This window comes from Danio rerio, chromosome 16 (genome assembly GCF_052040795.2).
Source record: "Danio rerio strain M-AB ecotype USA chromosome 16, GRCz13ab, whole genome shotgun sequence".
Classification (NCBI taxonomy): Eukaryota; Metazoa; Chordata; class Actinopteri; order Cypriniformes; family Danionidae; genus Danio; species Danio rerio.
The window spans coordinates 50,105,977-50,128,752 of record NC_141036.1 but is presented as its reverse complement, the minus strand read 5'-3'; the positions used below and the strand labels follow the sequence as shown (position 1 = coordinate 50,128,752).

Sequence of the window (22,776 nt, the reverse complement as noted above, 5' to 3'; positions counted from 1 at the left end):
TGCACATTATTCAGTCACAAGATGGCGCTAAACAGTAAAAAAACAAAAATAAAAACAAAGCTGACAGAAATGACGAAACTGGTGAAATAAAGCATAGACTTACCTAGATATTATGCATCCACTAGATGGTGCCAAAAAGGGAAAAAATAACTAATTTGGCAGAAACAAAACTGGTTAAATAAAGAATAAGCTTATCTACATATTGTTTATCTACAAGATGGTGCCAAACAGTAAAAAACAAAGCTGGCAGAAACGAAACTGGTTAAATAAAGCATAGACTAACTTACATATTATTCAGCGACTAGATGGCGCCAAAAAGTTAAAAAGTAAAGCTGGCAGAAACGAAACCATTTAAATAAAGCATAGACTAATCAACATATTGTTCATCCACAAGATGGCGCCAAATAGTAAAAACAAAGCTGGCAGAAACGAAACTGGTTAAATAAAGCATAGACTAATCAACATATTGTTCATCCCCAAGATGGCGCCAAACTGTCGAAAAACGCAGTGTGACAGTTGAGCATGTATGTACAGTCAATGAGTCTGGATGTAAGTATATGGATTAGCATGTATTCACAAACAAGGTGATTCAAAGTTCCTGGATGAGCATATGTTATTTAGCAGTTGTTATCTCGGCATAACATACCCCATATATATATGATGACTGACCAATAAGAATCCAGTATTCCAGACAGCCATGTAATTATACCTATTAGGGTAATAGTTAGGCTTCATTCATGCATTTTCCTTCGGTTTAGTCCCTTATTTATTTGTGGTTGCCACAGCAGAATCAACCACCAACAAGTCCAGCATATAGTTTATACAGCGGATGCCCTTCCAGCTGCAACCCAGTACTGGGAAACACCCACACTCATATTCACATAAACATACTTTACGGTCAAATTTGTTTACCCATTTTGCCTATAACGCATGTCTTTGGACTGTGGGGAAAACCGGAGCACCTGGAGGAAACCCACGCAAACTAAATTAAATTAAATTAAAACTAAATTAAATTGAATTAAAACAACTTTTAAAGTTAAGTTGATTCAACTTAAAAACTTAAGTAAGCAATTCATGTTTTACAGTGTTGGATTAGGGATGTAGAATACAATCCTGTACTGTGTAAGTACTAATGAACAGCCAATATCTTAACAGGCACGTAATAAGCCACTCGCTAATACTGAGAATCAATACTTTAAAAAATGCCTTGTTGATCATTTTACAAGGTAATTCAGGGAACCCAAAATAGATATTCTACCATATTTTTGAGGGAAAACTTACATTTCTAATAGTGCAATATAAATACTCATGGGCACAGCATTGAAAACTTTACAGCTTTTAGCACTTAGAAGCTGCATGCAAAAGTAGCATGACTCTTTGGTGAGTTTGTCCTGGTGTCCTCAAGCGTGCACATGGGTTTCTGTCAACTGCATGTGTTTGAGGTATTCGGGAGGCGTTCACATTTTACTGTTTCCAAGCACACACACACGCACGTGACCATTCAAAAATAGTCTGTTTAATTACCGACTACCTCTTGTAGCTCTTATTATAGCTCGTTTTTTCCATGCTGCATGCTTTTTGTAGTATACTGTATGCTGTTAATTCATAAACATTGAGGTTTGGGAAGTGTGCAGTGTGGAAATATATTGCGAGCTCTTGAGAAGCTTCATTGAGTGGTTGTTAAATCTTTGAGTTTGTGGCCGAGCAGAAGGGATGTCGGATGAGTAGACGCCGACAGACAGAGACTGTCAAGATGTGATTTGGCAGCCTGTTTGTTTAGGTTCTTCACTGTAGAATTCAATCAGATTAAGACCAGCGGAGAAATTAAAATGGTTGTGCCGAACTGAGTCTGGTTCTCTCAAGGTTTTTTTTCTTCACTCTCCTATTGGTGAATTTTTTTTCCCTCTCCGCTGTCGCCACTGGCTTGCATGGTTCAGGATCTGAAAAGCTACTCATCGATGAATTTGCTCTTCAGTGTTTGGACTCTCAATAATGACTTCAAACCACACTGAACTGAGCTAAACTGAACTGAACTTAAACACTAAAAACTGAACTACCCTGATCCAGTTACTATGACCATTTATGTAAAGCTGCTTTGACACAATCTACATTGTAAAAGCGCTATACAAATAAAGCTGAATTGAATTTAATTGAATTAAGAGTGAATATGAAGAGCTCAGGTGCAAAAGCCTCCAAGTGCCATCTGAATTTTTTATATTGAGTATTTTTTGTGTGTAAATTCAATAATTTTGTTTTTATGGTGACAATTTTTTATTTTTTTTTAATTGACTTTAAAGTGAGATAACTGAACATAAACATAGGAGGATGAGAAAAATGTTTATTTTAGACTACATTTTCAGATAGCAGCCTTAATATGGTTTACTTTGATTTTACAGTTTTCGGTTGTTTTTTTGTGTATTCGTAGGAATTAATCAAATATTTTAAAATATCTTCTATTTTAAAATAAACTTAAATTGTTATGATTAAGCAAAAAGTTTAAATCAACTCTTAAAATGTTGATCTTTGGTCATTTTATTGTATTTATTTGTTTTGTTTTGATACATTATTTTACTATATATTTGATATATTGATTATATATTCCTAAAGCATTTAGAAGCACATTTTAAAAAATAAATAAATAAATAAATGCTATAATAAAATAACATTTATCTCATATAATTAAACAAAGTTTCTGTCATCCTTAAAATAATTGTTTTTTTTATTAATATTTTAGGTTTTTTTGCAATTTTATTAATTTATTATTTTAAATATTTACTTGATTTTCTTTAATTTTATTTTTATTGCATAATTTTCTCTCATGACAGAAAAAAAAAGTTTATATATAAGTTATAAAAATCCAATTGTATATTTTTATTTTTATAATAAAACCTAAATGCTAATAAACAAAAGGATTTTCTTTAAATAATTAGATTTTTTATTATTTATTTTTATTTTGTTACTTGTTCATAGAAAGCAGCACTTGGTTTATACAGCAGATTATTATATTTAGATTATTTGAGTCACTGGAAGCTGTCAGACCTCTGGCGACAGTCATGCTAAGTTGTCTTTTTGCAACTGTGTTTATGAGGAGTAAGAAGCGTGAGGTTAAACAGAAGAGCCCTCAGATGAGTTTCAGCTTGTCTTGTTTGGAGTTTGGCCCAATGAAGGTCACACGTGTCTGACACGGTCAGAAGTTTTCATCCTGACCCGTCAGAAGAGCAGACGAAACCCTTCATCCACTAGAACAAACACTCTGTACCAATAATGAACATTACAGCAGCTCATCCTCCAAACACTTCTGTAAGATTGAAGACCTCTGATCTTCACAGATTTAAATTATTGTAAATACTTCTTGTTAGAACTTCTTAGTAGAATATGAATAATACAGGACATCAATATGTTGCTCTTTTATAGCTTATACACCAAAGAAATGTTTACAAATAAAGATAGCCTTAAAAATGTGATTAAATTACAAAATTTATATTTAAATTAATAATAATAAAATAAAATATAATATAATAACTGAATTTAATAATAATAATATTTTTCCTATGATAATTACAAGAAAATAAATATAAAATTTTACTTTGTATTTTTAATTTCTTTTTCATTCATTTTTGTCAGTTAATAATTCATTAAGTTCTTACTTATTAATTTTTTTTTTTATTAATTTCGTATAATGGAAAATAAACAAACCAAAAGCTTCTGTGACTAAGATAGTAAGTCTTGTATCAAGAGCCCTGGTATCCAGGGTAATGTCAGCATACTACCAAGAAGGATGAAAGGGATGTCCGGGTGCTTAACAGGATTGTATCCAAAAAGATAAAACCACAGCTGCCCAACTCATTACAGAATTAAATGCACACCTTAAATCTCCTGTTTCCATCAAAACTGTTGGTCAGGAGCTCAACAGGGTCAATGGCCGGGCTGCTATAGCAAACCTTTGGTCACTCGTGCCAATGCCAAACATCAGTTTCAATGGAGCCAGCAGCGAAAATCTTGGACAGTGGACAATGTGAAACTTGTATTGTTCTCTAAATGGTCCACCTCTCTGTCTTTCCCATGTCCGGGAGAGTTATGGTGTGGAGAAGCCCCAAAGAAGCATACCACTCAGAATGTTGCATGCCCAGAGTAAAGCATGGGGGTAGATCAATAATGGTTTGGGCTGCAATATCATGGCATTCCCTAGGCCCAATGCTTGTGTTAAATAGGCACATCACTGCCAAGGTCTACCAAATCATTCTGGAGGACCATGTACACCCAATGACTCAAACATTGTATCCCAAATGCAGATTTTCATGATGATAATGCACCAAGACACACAAGACTGATGACAAAGTTTTTTTGATAAACATGAAAGTCAAGTTAAACATCTCCCATGGCCTGCACAGTCACCAGATCCTAAATATTATTGAGCCACATTGGGGTGTTTTGGAAGAGTGAGTCAGGAAACCCCCAGCAGTATCATGTAGTGACCTGGACACTATTTTGCAGGAAGAATGGCTCAAAATCCCTCTGGCCACTGTGCAGGACTTGTATCTGTCATTCCCAAGAGGAATTGATGCTGTATTGTCAGCAAAAAGAGGCCCTGCACCATGACTATACTAATGAATTATTGTGGTCTAAACCCAGGCGCTTGAGTTTTATTGTCCAACCCCTGTTTACATACATTTATAGCGAATTAGGATGCTTACTTATTCAACTTTTCCTGTCTGTAGTTACGATAATAAAACCTACTTTATGAATGTTGACGCACTTTGTAAATGTTATGCAGATGATAGGCTCTCTGAATGTCGGTCAGCTTGTTCCGCTGATCGTGGAGCTGATTATATGAAGATGAAGCGGTAATTCATCTTGTTGTATGGCTGATCTCTGCGCTGTGCTTTGTTTGATGAGGATGTAATTGGTCTCAGTGGGGTTTTGTGTGGCCGTAGTAGAGCTGCTGATGATGTCTGGATTCCTCTCTTCTGCGGACTTCACTTTCACTAAACCTTGCTTTTAGGCCGTACTCACACTCTGTACAGTTGCCTTGAACCGGCCCAAAGCACGCTTGTCCCCCCTCCAGTCTCCCCCGACGGCCAGCACTTGCATTACATTCGGGCCTGGGCACGCTTACGTCATCGATGATGCGCAGTTTAGAGTCTCGCTCAGCACAGTGGAGATTTCTTTAGTTTTATCGTTTAGTCGTTTGATATGCGGTGACACCAGTCAAATATTTCACCGAACAGATCAGACACTTTTGACGCTCATAAACGAACATCAAGTCCTCGTGCTGCAGGAATTAGGAGGTTTGCTGAAGGAACAGCTGTCGTGCAGTGACGGGCTTCCATTTTTAATAAACTATGACAGTTTGCGTTCATTGAATAATAAGAAGAATTAATGAATCCAAATGAAACAGTACTGTAAAAGGGAGGTCTCGTCTTCAATTTCGAATTCAGGCATGTTTTGCACTCACACACAAGCGTACCGCGCTAAAGCCCAAGTGAACTGCGCTCTGGCACACCTCTTTCAACCAGGCCAGTGACGGCCAAGTAAATCGTGCCTGAGCCCGATTCAGAGACCTCACACTTCTTAAACGATCCGGGAAACATGTCTGGGCACAGTTCGGATAGCATAGTGTGAGTACGCCCTTAGTATGTGGATGAACGTTTTGTTCTTTGCCTTTGAGAAGTTGTTCTCAAATTTACAGTATAAAGCTAGTGGGGGGTGACATGGTAGCGCAGTGGGTAGCATGTTTGCCTCACAGCATAAAGGTCGCTGGTTCGAGCCTTGGCTGTGTCAGTTGGCATTTCTGTGTGGAGTTTGCATGTTCTCCCCATGTTCGCGAGGGTTTCCTCCGAGTGCTCCGGTTTCTCCCACAAGTCCAAAGACATGTGGTACCGGTAAATTGGGTATGCTAAAATTGACTGTAGTGTATGAGTGTGTGAGTAAATGAGTGTGTATGGATGTTACCCAGTGATAGGTTGTGGCTGGAAGGGGATCCACAGCGTAAATCATATGCTGGATAAGTTGATGGTTCATTCCACTGTGGCAACCCCAGATTAATAAAGTGACTAAGTCGAAAAGAAAATTAATGAATGTGGGGTAACGGATCACAAATCTCACATTTTGGATAACATTACAGTTTTCGAGTCAAGGATAGGACCATTTTTCAGATCAGACAAAATTAATCTGTGCAATGTGCTTTAGTAAAATCAACATACATTTAGATTTCATCGGGATTTAAACTAAAATTAACAATTGGTTCAATTGCTTGGTCCGAACCTAAGTTGGATTCTCTCCCCTTGCCAACTTCGCGGCTCGTTTGTGTTCACACCATCTTTTTTTCTTCTAAACCCCGGTACGCTTGTGTCACTACGCTGCTGTTGTGTGTACAACTATTGCTAAGTGACAGTCACAAAAGCCAAGGCACCAACATAGAAAGACGTATGCACATGGTCGCTCTGCTTTCAGTGTCGAAAACTGAGCTTTTTGGAAATGCTGAAGAGGGCGTTTTTAGTTTAAAACGCTGCCCCGTGTCAATGTGGATGTTGGAAACGGAGACATCTGAAAACAGAGCGGGAGCTGCAGACATTCGCCTATCTGATTAAAGCTATTTCCTCAATATACATAGCCTACATAGTTCAGTCTTGCGTCCTTTCCTCGTAAGTTCAGACTTTGCAAGTTTGATATGGAAAACAAACTCCTGAGGACAAGTCGGATGAATCTTTAAAGGCAACAGTTTACTTTACAACCTCATTTACATCACCCTGTCTATGTTATTTTACTTTCTTAACAGTAAAATTAAAACATGATTTAAAGAACAGCCTATTTTCATTTTGATATTAGCAATTTAACAGACAGCAGAAACGTAGAGGCGTAATGGAGCTACATATTTATATGACCGTCATCGTTACTGTATGCATATTTATAACAAAACGGAGCCTATAACATCATTGCCTTCTTTCATTTTCGTTGAAAATACGAAACACACCCTCACTTTTGCTGAATAACAGTTTTAATAATCAATAAGTTTAATAATCAAAAGTTTATACATTAAAGGAAATAAAGGCAAGCAAGCAGTCAATATACAGAATGTACATGGTTAAATTAATTATTAACTCATCTTTGTACTCAGCCAAAACACATTACCTGAGAACAAGTAATAGATTCAAAAGACCAAAGTCGGGGAATACGTCGTTAGATAAAGACAACAAGATGAATAAAATATCACATTTGATAAATATAGTGAGATAAGATCCAGCGGTAGATGCCGGATAAACATTCCGACAAGCACAGCTCTCATCTGGGTAGATATGCTGAAGCGCACGCAAGAGTGTGTGTATGTGTGTGTGTGTGTGTGTGGTCACATGATGTGCATTTTCAGTGGTGTGGTGTAGACGAAGAGTTGTTCAGAAGTGCTGGGTGAAATGCTAGTGTGGACGCGGATTGTTTTCATTCTAAAACGCTGTTTTAAAACTAAAATGTATTAGTGTAAACGGGGCCTTAATCTGTATATATAAAGGGCAGGAAGTGGGGGGTCAGGAGTCACGAGGGGGGGGGGGGTATGTATTTCAGAGTGTTGTTAAGTAGGCAACAAAGACATCAATTAACCTGACACTAAACTTTTGGCAAAATAAGTAAATAAATAAATCCTATTTTAGAGGTTTTAAATTGCTGGGGTCAAATTGACCCCAGTGGATAAAAGGTGTTAGCAGATTTTATGGTAACAGGAGGGTTAAAATAAGCTGAAACAACACAACTGTTGTTATTTGGGATAACTTAATTGTTTTATGTTCACTTTACTTCAATTTGAAATAGCTAATTATTCCTTCATGCTGTCCCAACACAAATCAATTGTGTGTATCCCAGCATTTTTTTACAGTGTAAGCACTTGAAATGGATGCCAACACATTTTTGGAGGTAGAAATGTGTAGATGAAATGTCATGAAAAATAATGAGACGCGGCTCTTCATTGGATTAGACCAAGTCTCATGAATAATTACACTGACTTTTGACTATAGCATATGTTGAGTTGTTCAAACCTAGAAAAACAAAACAACATAAAAAGATTGCTTCATGTGACCATACTTTTGCCAGTATGGATTAAAAAAAATGCTACTGAGATATTTAGGTCACACACAATCAAAGACCACATTCAAACAATATGGAATCAAAGTGTATTGTGAAAGTAATTAGGTTCATTTTCTGTGTATTCATAAAGCGTGTTATTTTCAACTTTGAAGGTCAGGCCATGATGATCGTCATGGGTTTATCTCTGATCATCGGCTGTAAAGATAATTCATATCCAGCAGAGTCACCATGGTGACAGAGATGATCACCGCTGTATGAACTAGATTCACAAAGACACCGTGTTGAATGCAAAGATGGTCTGACTGTGTTTTATTTTGCGGTTTTTGCCACCTTCAGGACATATTAATGTTTGATCACGCAACAGTTTTAAATGTTACAAAGCAATGTTTAATGTTGCACCACATTTTACTTTATTCATGACCTTAAAGTGCAACTGTTATGGATTTTTCAGATGATACATGACAGCTGTTTGTGCAAAAATTCAGTGATCTAATGGCAGATACATGGAGGTCTACCAACAGAAAGACTTGATTCTGACCTGCCCAGATCTGCCTAATTCATCAGTAATTTCAATTTTACTTTCTGATCAAAAGTTGCACACTAAGTTCATTTATAACATGAAGGACATCAGCCAATCATATGCAGTCAGAGTCGGAAAAAGATTTAATCTGTTTATCTCTTGGGTCTTCGGGTATTAGTCATTCATTTGTTTGTTTGTTCGTTCATTCATTCATTCAACATGTGAAAGATAAAAGCCAACCATATGCAGTCAGTGCCTACAAAAAGATTTGATTCATTTATCTCTCGAGTCCTCATGTTTGAGTCATTCGATTCTTCGTCCATTCTTTCATTCATCACGTGAAAGACATAAACCAACAATAAGCAGTCAGAGCTGGAAAAAGATTTGATCCATTCATCTCTGGAATCTTGGGGATTGAGTTATCATTAATTGTTTCGTTCGTTGACTCGATTGGTTGGTTGGTTCTATTGTTCATTCATCACGTGAAAGAGAAAAGTGAACCATATGCAGTCAGAGCCAGATAAAGATTTGATCCATTCATCCTTCGAGTCCTCGGGTTTGAGTCTATCGTTTGTTCCTTCATTTGTTTGTTTGTTTGTTCAACATGTGAATGGCAAAAGCCAACTATATGCAGGCAGAGCCGGAAAAAGATTTGATTCGTTCATCTCTCGAGTCCTCATGTTTGGTTCATTTGTTCGTTTGTTCGATCAATCGTTCATTCGTTTGTTTGTTTGTTCATCCCTCCATCTGTCTCTCGAGTCCTGGGGATTAAGTCAATAATTGGTTGGTTGGTTGGTGCGTTGGTGCGTTGGTTAAATTTTTCATTCATAACTTGGAAGAAAACAGTGAACCATATGCAGTCAGAGCCGGAAAAAGATTTGATTCCTTCATCATTCTATACCTCTGGTTTGGTTCATTTGTTTGTTTGTTCGTTCATTCGTACATTCATTCATCCGTCCATCCATCTCTCGAGTCCCGGGGATTGAGTCAGTAATTGGTTCGTTCGTTGACTCGTTGGTTGGTTGGTTCAAATTTTAATTCATTATGTGGAAGAGAAAAGCGAACCATATGCAGATGTCAGAGCTGGAAAAAGATTTGAATTATTCATCTCTCGAGTCCTCAGGTTTTAGTTATTCATTTATTCCTTTGTTTGTTTGTTTGTTTGTTTGTTCATCATGTCAAAGACCAAAGCCAACTATATGCAGTCAGAGCTGGAAAAAGATTTGAGTCCTCTGGCTTGAGTCATTTGTTGGTTCGTTCGTTGATTCATTGGTTAGTGAGTTGGTTGGTTGTTTCATCATTAGAAAGACAAAAGCCAATCTTATGCTGTCAGAGCTGAAAAAAGATTCGAACTGTTCATTTCTTGAGTCCTCGTGTTTGAGTCAATTGTTTATTCGTTCATTTGTTGATTACCTTAAAAGACATAAACCAAAAATATGCAGTCAGAGCCTAAAAAAGCTTTGAACTGTTCATCTCTCGAGGCTTCGGGTTCGAGTAATTTATTTGTTTGATTGTGTGGAACTCAGAGTTTATTACAGTGTGATCACTATGAAGGAAAAGTATATTGCTGACTAACTGCAGTCCGAGACTTAATACTGAACGCCCTCTCTGATAACACACTAGACGCAGGATTCACACATTTTAAGAAGACATGAAAATTTGTCCATTTCTACTGCCAATACCCACCATTCCAACAGGAGTAACTGCGGATGCAAGAGGAAGCTGTCTGAAAGTGATATCCATGTGCTAACCCGGATTGTTTCCAAAAAACCTAAAACCACAGCTGCCAACTCACTGCTGAATTAAATGTTTACCTCAGCTTTTGTGTCATCACCAAAGCTGTTGGTCAGGAGCTCCACAGGGTCAATATACATGGCCCGGCGGCTATAACCATACCTTTGTTCCCTCTTGTCAATGCCAAACATAGGTTTAATTGGAGCTAGCAGGGAAAATCTTGGGCTGTGGACAATGTGAAACATGTATTGTTCTCCGATGAGACTACCTTCACTGTCTTGCCCACTTCTGGGAGAGTTACGGTGTGGAGAAGCCCCTAAAAAAGTGTACCACCCAGTATGTTGCATGCCAAGAGTGAAGCATAGGGGTGAATCAGGGACTGTTTGAGCTGCAATATCATTTCCTAGGCCCAGTACAATACGTGAAAAGGAAAAGCATATTGCTGACTTACCGTACGTTCACACCGAAAGCGGCGAGAGCGTCAAAGTAGCCGGAAGTCATTAATTTTCAATGAGAGCCGGCGGCGATAGGCGGCGATAAGCTGCGAGGAGCAGTGCGACGCGTCTTTGCCGGCGTGAGCGTCAAGGAGAGTTGAAATGAAGTCAACTTTATGGTAATGAGCTATGACGCGGTTCGGCGGCAAGCAATCAGAATGAAGACGTCCACCGCTTGATAGCAGTTCAGAGAACACAGACCTGTGAACTTTGGTTCCGACCACAGTTGTTCCCAAGGGTTTGATTATTGCGGTCGCCGGATTTCCAATTATTTACAATTTTTTCCTACAGGAACATACATTAAATAAGTTACTGGCGAGTTACTGATGTTCATTAATGTTATATAAATTTATCTTAAAAAAGCGGGAATCTCACGCGATGTGACAGTACAAAACAGTACTGCTGCTTCAGGATATTTCAGACATATGGACACATATTGGATAAATAGAGAAAAGCCACACCACACGCAACTTGATCTTCCATTGTTGTATGAATTTGATAAGAAGTGCGCAACATTTTCACACTAGAAACATGTTTTATGCAGGAATGTAACTGATATGCTGCAACGGCTCCTTTAAATATGAGATCAATGTAGCGAGTTTTGACGCTCTCGCCGCAAGAGCTGAAGGCGGAGAGCGTTGTCGCCAGGGCGGCCAGAGCGAGCTTGGACGCTCTCGTCGCTTTCGGTGTGAACGTACAGTAACTGCAGTCCCAGACTTAATATCGAATGCCCTCTCTGATGCAGGAATGCGCACATTTTGAGAGGACACAAAAATTTGATGCCAAATGTCACCTTTCCCCGCCAAATTATTCCCGGTTAATTTTAAACTCTAAAAACGTCTGTTCCCGCATGATTTGTGTTGGTCAAACACAATGCAGCCCTTTACTCTTTAGTTCTGGTGCTAAAACAAAACTGCACTAGTGTAAATGGTGACTAACACTATAAGTATGTCACAACCTATTATTATTATTTCTTACTCGGTTATTTTGTCACACCAGAGAAGTCGTATTGTGACTCACTGCATACCGAAGTGCTGTATTTATAATAAGTGTCTACATTGTCTGCTTGTATTGCATCATCTCTAAAACATTGTACAAAACACAAACAATTTCTCAGCTTTTATGTGATGGCATTGTCCAAAAAAAATAAAATTGATTTACAGTCAGTCAGTCAGTGTTTATCCGCTCGTCTGACCTTCACATAAATGCGTTCAAAGACACAGCCATAGATAGACTTCCTTATTTTAAAAACATGCTTATGAGAAATAGTCCAGTGATCCTGTTCCTCATCTGACACCAGAGTTACTAAGCAAGATGAGGGGGGAAACCAAACTATCTTCAATGATGATGACCATGTATAGACAACAGTATCTTCAGTCAAACTATTTTTTTACTCTGAAATACTTGCAACATGGCTGCTTTCTAGCAAACATCACGATCACAGCCTCAAAGCAGTTGAATTCGTCGAATGCACAGATGCCGTTTTGTTCAATCTGGGTCAATAGAAAAGAAGGAGCGAGTTTATTCTGTTTCTTTCTGTGTTTCTCCATCTGTCCACACACACACTGACCGAGGAAGTGGTCGTGGTCCTCCATCTGCGTCGCGTCTCTCTTTATCAGACGTGTTAAGAGAACGAAAGTGTGAGGTTTATCACTTCACAGACAAGAGAAAGACATTTCATCTATTTAATGTTTCTTGAAGGTGATTTAAAAAATAAAAAAGAGGTGAGCCTCGTGAAAACTGTCACGAAATGTCCGGTCGTATTTCACATTCCAGATGTGCAACGTGCGACAAACCTACGACAGTCTGCAGGGGTTTGTTCATGCTCTTTCCATCATATTTCACATGATGGAGTTTTCTACACTGTGACATTGTTTAAATTATAATGAAATGCATTTCCCCTCAAATAGTTTCATTATAAAATAAATTACACTAAAATATTATGAATTTTTATATTATTCAATTCAGTTCATCTTTATTTCTATAGCGCTTTTACAATGTAGATTGTGTCAAATCAGCTTAACATAGAAGTTCTAGTAAATTGAAACTGTGTCAGTTTATCTTTCAGAGTTGAACTTCAGTTTAGTTTAGTTCAGTGTGGTTTAATTTTCACAGCTGAAAGTCCAAACTCTGAAGAGCAAATCCTTCAATGTGTAGCTCCACAAGTCCCAAGCCATGCAAGACATGGCGACAGTGGCGAGGAACAAAGCTTTACCAATTGACGAAAGTGAAGGAAATAAAGAAACCGGGCTTATTTGAGCATGACAATTTCTCCTATGGCCAAACAGTCTAGGCGCCGGAGATGTCACATTCACATGCTTACATATTATATATATAATCTATTAGAATGTATTATTTTATTAATTCATTATTAATATACTTTTTAAAGATCATCTGGAATATGTATTTATAGAAATAAGGCTTGAGGATAATAAATATTTAGATAAAGTTTTAGCCATTTTACTGTGTTTGTCATTTGTATATTTATTTTAATGTTCATTTATTAATTTTCTTTTCGCTTAGGCCTTTTATTAATCTGGGGTTGCCAAAACGGAATGGACCTCAGATTTTAATATCTAAATAATAATTAGCAAATTTAATATATATATTTTTTTAAAATAAATTAAACGAATCGTGTTAAATTATATTGAAAATTCCTTATGGGGGGTGCTTAATTGTGAAGCAAATCATCTTAAATAACAAAGAAACATCTTTACTCTTGAATAGGCATTTTTCAGTGATCATTACACAATTTTTTTTTTTTTGGTAATGTGTTTATATTATTGTGACCATATAACCTTCATATTTTCTTACAATTTTCTTTCTGATTAAATGAAAATGAAATGTCTTTGCCCCAAATCATTTCATTCAAGAAAGCATTGCACAAAACTAATATTAGTTTTACCATTTTAATTTCATTTTAAATAACATTTAAAAAATATATGTAGAAATAAGACCTTTTGTTACTTTTATTCTTATTTCTTTGCCATTTGTATTATTTATTTATGTAATATTTAGCAAATAGTGCCTTTTTAGTAGTATTAGTTTTTATTATTTCAAACTAAATTAAACTTCTCTTGTTAATTTAATAAAGTATATAATTCAGCATGAGGTGCTTAAATTTAAAGCAAATTATCTTAAAAGGCACCTATTTTACCTCTTTTACAAGATGAAAGATAAGCCTTTAGTGTCTCCTGAATGTATTATATACTCTATCAAATATGATGAAAGTCCCAGTGTTTATATCCAATATGACTGTGGACACACTATACACACACACAGTTCTGTTCAAACAGCTTCCAAAAGTTGATTTTCATCAAAGGTGCCTTTTAAATAACCAAAAAAAAAAAACTTAAAATGGCCTCACACACAAACACTTTTTGTGTTTTTTTTTTTTGTTATCACGACCCAAGTTGACCTCCATATTTCCTTGCAATTTTCTTTCCATGCTTAAAAGCAGTGACTATAATGCCGACACATTCCACTGCGGTGGAACACAGATGGTAAAAATAAAGTAAAACACGTTGAAGTGTTCTCTAGCTGAAAATCATTCCCATATTAGCCAGAATGTGAACGGAAAAGCGATGGGCACTGCAGTTCTGTAGAAGCCTATTCCTGTATTAATGATCCTTCACATTCTCTGCTGTTGTGTTGGTTCTTCAGAACCGGTGTGGCATGATATAAAGCAGAGATGAAGACAAGTCGAGGATGTAAACATGCCATTCAGTACAAATGTTTATCTCCACACAGCCGCCTGAGTTGGTCAAAACACCATCCGTCTGCCAGGTCATTACATCTCAGTGTTTTTTTTTTTTTTTCACACGTGACCTTCTTGAAATTCCTGTAATATGAGATGTTCTCATCTCTCAGGCATGAGCGGACTGCTCCCGGAACAATACTGATGTCTTGTGTTAATCTGAAATTTACTTGGGACATCACAACCAGTCATACGTGTGTCATCTTTCAGTAGTCTCGCATCTATGTGTGCGGTGTAGTGATGCAATACATGTGGGTCAATTTGTTATAATTCTATATTCCAGCACATTCCAAAGGTGCTCAATTGGGTTAGGATCTGGTAACTGGGTAGGCCATTTGAGTTTAACACTATGGGCCCTATCATACCTGCAAGTATGTAGTGTAGTGTTTTTTTGGTTTTTTTCTATTTTCAGACTGGCGCAGATATCATTTTCATGTTCTGCATCACTTTGTTTAAGTAGCAAATGCATTTGCGCGCCTATGGGCATGCTGTGCTGAAAAAGAGGTGTGTTAAGGCACTTTGTTGGCACGTTGCTATTTTGAGGCAACTGGCATAGACCATTGTTGACTTGCGTTCTGAAGGCTCTAATTACACCATGTGATTGTATGCAACATGTGGGTCAATAAATTGGGATTCTTTATTCCAGCACATCCAAAAAGTGCTCAGTTGAGTTGAGTTCTGGTGACTGTGTAGGCCATTTGAGGTTAACACTATATGGGCGCTTGCATACATGCAATGCAAGTGTTCTATTTTTTTTTTGCTAGTTTCAGCTTGGCTCAGGTGTCATTTTCATGTTCTGCATTACTTTGTTTTAGCAAATGCATTTGCATGCCTTTGGGCTTGCTAGTCTGAAAAGGATGTGTATTAGGGGCTTTTTTGATGTGTTGCTATTTTTGAGGCAACTGAAATAGACCCTTGATGACGTGTTCTGAATGTTCCAATCACACCAGTATGATTGGATGCAACACGTGGGTCAATATACTGGGATCTTTATTCCATCACATCCCAGAAGTGCTCAATTGGGTTGAGTTCTGGTGACTGTGTGGGCCATCTGAGTTTAACACTACAGGCCTTATCATACAATCAATGCATGTGTTTTTGTTTTTTATTTAGTGTCAGCCTGGTATCATTTCCATGTTTTGCACCACTTTGTTTAAAAAAAAACAAAAAAAACAAATGCATGTGCACCTATGTGTGTATATGCATATATTAAAAGGAGGTGTGTTAAGGTGCATTGTTGGTGTGTTGCTATTTTCAGGCCACTGAAATAGATCTTTGAAAACGTGCATTCTGAACATTCTACTTACACCAGTGTGATTGTACGCATGAAATGGTTAAATAACAACAACAAAAGAAAACTATACCATTGACTTTAGCGTTTAGTTGGTCAGTGGTGTTTGTTGTTGTTGTTATCTAAGCCTTTCACACATATGATCACACCGGTGTGATTGGAAAATTCAAAATGCACATCAGCAACAACTACTAAATTTCTAATCTGATTACAGATCAGATTAAATAACATTTATTTTAGGTTTTAGACATGCAAATGCACATAATAACTAGCAAAACAAAACCAGTAGTTCGTAAAATAAAACAGTTTGTGATGTCTATGGTGATAACAATTATTTTTTTAAATACAGTTGGATGATGTCTTTTATTCACATAAGATACACTGTTAATGTTACCAGAAAATGTCAATAGTATCTGACTCCAGACTTGCATATGCAATCTCAGACATGCAATTTCAGACATAATGCACTCAATGTAACTAGTGTGGCCAGGGTTAGTTGTACACATTAAAAACTGTATGCAGCTCAGCTTGAATCTTCAGCGCTTTTCGAAAGCTCACTCTTCCTCTCCCAGTTAAACAGCCACTTACTTTCAGGTATTTTGGGAGAAAATTATGAGTAAACTTGTTGTAAATCTAGCAGCTTTGATCTCCTGCAGCATAAACCAAACAATGGCAGTGCCCATCACCCTTAGAACGTACACTACAAAAATGCTGGGTTCCACAGATACTTCATGTTGCCCCAAGACAAATCGATAAAGTTATCTTGGCCATTTTCTTACAAATTTAAGTAGATTGAACAAAAAACAACTAGGTTGTCCCCAGAAAAAAAAAAAAAAAAAAAAACCTTAAGAATGGTTTCAACTCATTTGAAATAAGTAGTTTAAACAAACAGCAAAAGTCATTTTTTCAGTGTACATGTGAAAGGGTTAAGGAGCGTGTTAGTGATATGGTCCTGTCGGCGGGTCCACATTCCATGTACATGTTGCTTATTACAAACAAACACATACAAACACATCTTCAAATATGAAAAATTAAAGGATTAAGATTTAAAATATTATTGTCTACATATGTATAAAAACAGCTACCTTCTCCCATTCCTTCTTCATCTCAGGGGGCGGTAGCACTTTACAATAAGGTTCATTAGATAATGCATTTACTAACATGAACTAATCATGAACAACACATTTACAGCATTTATTAATCATAATTAAACATTTACTAATGCATTATTAGCATCCAACTCCATGCTTGTTAACATTAGTTAATGCACCATGAGTTAACATGAACTAACAATGAACTACTGTATTTTCATTAACTAAGATGAACAAATACAGTAGTAAATGTATTGTTTATTGTTTGTTCATGTTAGTAAATGCATTAATTAACATTGACTAATCACCTTATTGTAAAGTGTGACCCAGGGGGCTTTGGTATAATTTGGGTTGTTATGAAAATGGTCTACTGGAACTTTATAATCTCGCACACAAGCAAATTCATTTCCTCACTAGTGAAGCATTCAGTTTTCCACTTAGAAAGTAGTGAATTCACCTGCAACTTGCTCTTAATAGGAATGGGACATTAGATTCTGATTGGTTTAATGAGCGGTGAAGCATGTTATGACATGCACATTTGTGTGACAGGGTTACAATCTGGCATTTTACCATGGAACACTAGTTCTCAATGGTTTGGAGTTGATGAGCTGATCCTCCATCTGCATGTCCTCTCTACTTTAAAGTGGTGTTTTAAAGGACAGCGTTTGAACCATAGTGCTGCACGACTGACAGTTGACATTTGTCCAAATAATGGGACTGTAGGCTAGTTGATACTCTTAAATTATATATTACACTGCTATATTATTACATATGCTGACCGACAAACTAGACACATACTCACATTATGGAGAGGCTTTTTTTATTTGACACAAATAATGATGTGGTTGACACACAAAGCATCTGCAGTACAGACTGTACAATGATATCAGCAGCATTTCAGTGGCGATTGTGGCGTGGGTGGATGATGGATTGAATGCACTGATTCATAAATGTTTTCTGCACTCTTCTGACTGTGTTTGATTCATGTAGTTCTTTATTTGTGGCCTCAGGCTGCAATGTTTCTGCTGAAACTCATGAATCACTCAACCACGTTTCCCAGAATTACTTCAAGTGCCCAATGTTAAAACTGATCGCAATAGAGGGGTTTCAGAGATTGATCAAGTGCTATGTGATAACCCAGAGGAAAATTGTATTACTCCTTGGCTCAGGAGACTTAATTGAGATTTTTTTACTTTCATTTTCATTTCGAAGGTGCATTTTGGTTGATTGGATTACAACTAGACAAGGTCAGACATTATCATTCACAGCTGACATCTACAGTAGAGTCTCTTTAGTCCGCTTTGTCCGTGATAATAATATTTTTTTCTGCTGGAGAAAGTCTTATTTGTTTTATTTCGGCTAGAATAAAAGCTGTTTTTAATTTTTTAAACACCATTTTAAGGACAAAATTATTAGCCCCTTTAAGCAAAATAGTTAATAAACATAATAGTTTTAATAACTCATTTCTAATAACTGATTTATTTTAGCTTTGCCATGATGACAGTAAATAATATTTTACTAGATATTTTTCAAGACACTTCTATACAGCTTAAAGTGACACTTAAAGCCTTAACTAGGGTAATTAGGTTAACTAGGCAGCTTAGGGTAATTAGGCAAGTTATTGTATAACGATGGTTTGTTCTGTAGACTATCAAAAAAATTGTAGCTTAAAGGGGCTAATAATTTTGTCCTTGAAATGGTTTTAAAAATGTGTTAACTGCTTTTGTTCTAGCCAAAATAAAACTAATAGGAATTTCTCAAGAAGAAAAAAAATATTATCAGACATACTGTGATAATTTTCTTGCTCTGTTAAACATCATTTGGGAAATATTTAAAAAAGAAAAAAAAATTTAAAGGGGGCTAATAATTCTGACTTCAACTGTGTATATATATATATATATATATATATATATATATATATATATATATATATATGTATGTATATGTGTATGTGTGTGTGTGTGTGTGTGTGTGTGTGTGTGTGTGTGTGTGTGTGTGTGTATATATATATATATATATATATATATATATATATATATATATATATATATATGTGTATATATGTGTGTGTGTGTGTGTATGTATATATATTATACCCTCTATAATAGGGTAACTATAATACCCTCTATAAGACTAAGACTATATATATTATAAGACTATAATATAAGACTATAATACCCTCTCCTCCTAAAAAAAATGCAACCCAACATTACCCTCATGTGCACTCTAATACTGTGGCAGTAAGCTTTGCATAAAGCAGAAGAAAAAAGTCAAGTATTTTTAGCCCTCAGCATTAGGCACCCAGCATCTTCCATCTCTCTAAGCTTGACATCCACAGCAGCTCTTTAAAGAAAAAAAACTTAGATATGACAACAATCCCTGTTATACCCATACAAATATTTGCACTGCTTTATAAGAGGGATATTTTTTCAGGCGTCGTAGCGAGTGATTCAGCCATTTCTGTGTCCATGATAAACATTGACACTGGGAGATAATGAAGAGAGAGGTGCAGGTCTGAGATAAAACGTGTACGTCACAGCACTGCGAAATAAATCCAACCGCTTTAAGAGCCCAGGAGAAAGGAGGAATTATCTGTGAAGTGTGTATGTGTGTGTGTGTGTTTGTGGTTACACGTGAACTCTGGGTGACTGGCATGTGGACAGTCAGTGCAAGAGATGCTCAGGTTCCTAATGGCCACACACACACACGCACACACACATGCATTTGCAGTATCTCTGGGTAAAGCTTGTGCGCCTGGAGAAGCATTTAAATCATCAAGCCTCACCGCAGCTGCTGATTGGCTAAGGGGGGATGCAAGAAAAGGGGGAGGCTCCGCCCCCTCCCCCTCCTTCACGGGTTAGAAAGGAGAGAGCTTGAGGAGAGCAGATCACTTCACTGCGCTGAACGCATCAAATGCTTCAGACTCCAAAAATTACCACGCCAGCCGGGGTAAATGCGGTTTAGGATCACTCAGTCTGCAATCTCAGCTCCAGAGCACCTTCTCCTTTCAGCCCGACTGCAAACATGGGTAGACAGAGCCATGATGCCACCTCGACAGCGGGCAGCGGCGGTCGCATGCAGCGCTCCCAGAGCCGAATGAGTCTGTCAGCCTCTTTCGAAGCTCTAGCTGTTTATTTCCCATGCATGAATTCTTTCGATGAGGAGGATGGAGGTAAGAGGATGAAGATGGCGATGAGTTGCAAAAAAGCATTGTGCATGTATATTTTTTTTTTAATATTTGCACCCATCATTGAATTGATGCATTAGTATGGTGGTTTTATGGTGGAGTTTGAATGAATGAATCTGAATGCAGTTATGAATATGCATAATTTGCTGACAAATTTATATAGGGATAAATGTCCAGTCAGTGTGTTTTGGAGATTTGTTGGGATTTCGGCATCATCATCATGTGTTTGTGACCTTGAAGGTGCTTGATTTGTTTTTGTTTTTTATACACAGTGTTCGGCTTTGTATTTCTCGACCTTCAGTCACTGATATGGGAAATGTCATGAGACTTGTAATGTATTTTGGATTAATGTGTTGTGCAGGCACAACTGGATTCCGCATAATGCATTAATATATTCATCAGTGAGCAGATCTCAAGTTGTGCAGGTCTCATTTTAGCCCAAAGAGGAAAAAAAGGAAAAAAAAGTGAAATAATAATTAGATTTTGCTGAAAGAAAGCAGATTTCTCCTATAATTTACCAGAATGGATTTTACAATAAGGATTTGTTATTGTACTAAACAAAATACTAATGTAATAATGAGTAAAGTATTTAACAGTGATTTATTTTATTTCTATTCATTTATTTCATAGTTTATTATTGTGAATTTATTTAAATGTATTTATTTATTGTGAATGTTTTGTTTTTACTCATTACTTTGTTATTTGTATTATTGTTTATTATTATTATTATTATTATTATTATTATTATTTACAGTTTATTATTATTATTTACTGTTTATTATTATTATTAATATTATTATTATGGTTTATTATTAGAATTTATTGTTTATTATTATTATTATTATTTACAGTTTTTTTATAGTTTATTATTATTATTATTATTATTATTATTAATATTATTAATATTTACTGGTTATTTTTATAGTTATGATTATTTGCAGTTTACTATTATTATTATTATTATTATTACATTATTTACTGTTTATTATATTATTATAATTATAATAAAAATATATTATTAATACTATTATTGTTGTTATTATGGTTTATTATTATTTATTGTTTATTATTATTCTTATTATCATTATTATTGTTGTTATTATTATTATTATTATTATTATTTTATTGCTTTTATTCAAGATTTTTAAAGAATTGTGCTGAATTTTAAAGAAATTGCAATGCAAAATTACACTGATCCTCGATATTTTATTTATTTTTATTTTTTGTTTGTTTATTTGCTTGCTTGATTACACTAAACAAGTTAATTTTAAGGAAAAAAAGTGAAATAATAATTATATTTTGCTGAAAGAAAGCACATTTCTGGATTTTACATTAATGATTTATATTGTTATTGTATTAAACAAATTACTAACGTAATACTGTGTTTTTTTTAACACAAGTATCAATGTATAATTCTTGCAAATAATACGTAATTATTTAATTTATTTATTTATATTTTGTTAATTGATAATTTTTTTTTTCTATTCATTTAATTATTAGTTTATTACTGTCAATTGATTTATTAATTTAAATGTATTTATGTATTGATCGTTTATTATTAATACTGTGTTTTACTTATTACTTTATTATTAGTATTATTATTAATTTTATTTATTTTATTTAACATAAACGCACTTAATTGTCAAAAAAATTAAATGTGAAATTATATTGATCCTATTGATATTTATTCAGTTATATATTTATTTGCTTGATTGCTCTTGATTAATTTCAAGAAAAAAATTGCTTGCTTGCGTTAATGTTAGTTACACTGCATGACCCTAAATATCACATTTTATTTAAGTTTTCAGACATAAAAAAGTATTTATTTATGCATTTATAGAGTATATATTGTATATTTAATTTATTTACTTTTATTGTTATTATTATTTCTTTATTTTTATTTTGTTTAGTTCGAAATGTGACCTAAACCTGGACACATTCTCAGACATCGTGTGACATAGTTTCACATCTTGCTCAAGCTCATCCTTTAATACAACTGTACCATTAAAGTACAAAAAAGGACACTCACATCCGCCAATATGTTCGTCATCCGCTTATGTTCAGAAACATCTCAGGGCCATAAGCAGGGGCGGACGACATTGAATGAAAGAATCTAGAGCCTGGCGTGTGTGAATGCTTCAATCTCAGCAGCTCAGCCATGTCTGCTTCCTGTAGCCTTCGCTACTGTTCTGCATTCAGAGCATCACCATTTCTGCGTTTATATCTGCCAGCAAAAGAACAGCATGTGCATCAGTTCACCACGTCAAGTTAAATAAAGCAATAAGAACATCCTTTACAGTGATTTTCGCCTCAAGTGACTTATTGCTTTTACAAAGGGGTGCCAACAGCAGTATGATTAAAGGCAATATTGTGCAATGAATCATTTATAATCATTATAATGTCTGCAAATAATATGCTACTAGCAGATAGAAGGCAAAAAGATTACTAATACTGTAATGACTGTAAGTTGACGTAGACATAAGAAGTCAAAAGAATGTCTAAATGTATTTCGCGAGATAATTAAAATATCCATAAAACCTCAAATTCACAAAAGCTTCTCTATTAGCAGCACTAGATGAATTTAAATGCCATTCTGGTTGTTTTGAAGTGCCGGTGTCAACTTATAAAT

General features: G+C 35.7%; 1 protein-coding gene across 50 annotated transcripts in view; it reads left to right on the top strand.

Annotated features, from left to right (window-relative positions):
• The window catches only part of rims2a (regulating synaptic membrane exocytosis 2a), a 317,393-nt gene that overhangs the window by 284,395 nt on the left and 10,222 nt on the right, over positions 1-22,776 (top strand). The window contains exon 1 of one of the 50 annotated variants that reach the window (XM_087287991.1): positions 19,842-20,132. The exons of the other annotated variants lie outside the window; for them this stretch is intronic. Within the exon in view, the coding sequence (XP_087144117.1) occupies positions 19,985-20,132 (148 nt within the window). The 5' untranslated portion in view covers positions 19,842-19,984. Of the gene's footprint in view, positions 1-19,841; positions 20,133-22,776 lie in introns of those variants that run through there. 50 annotated transcript variants of the gene reach the window in all.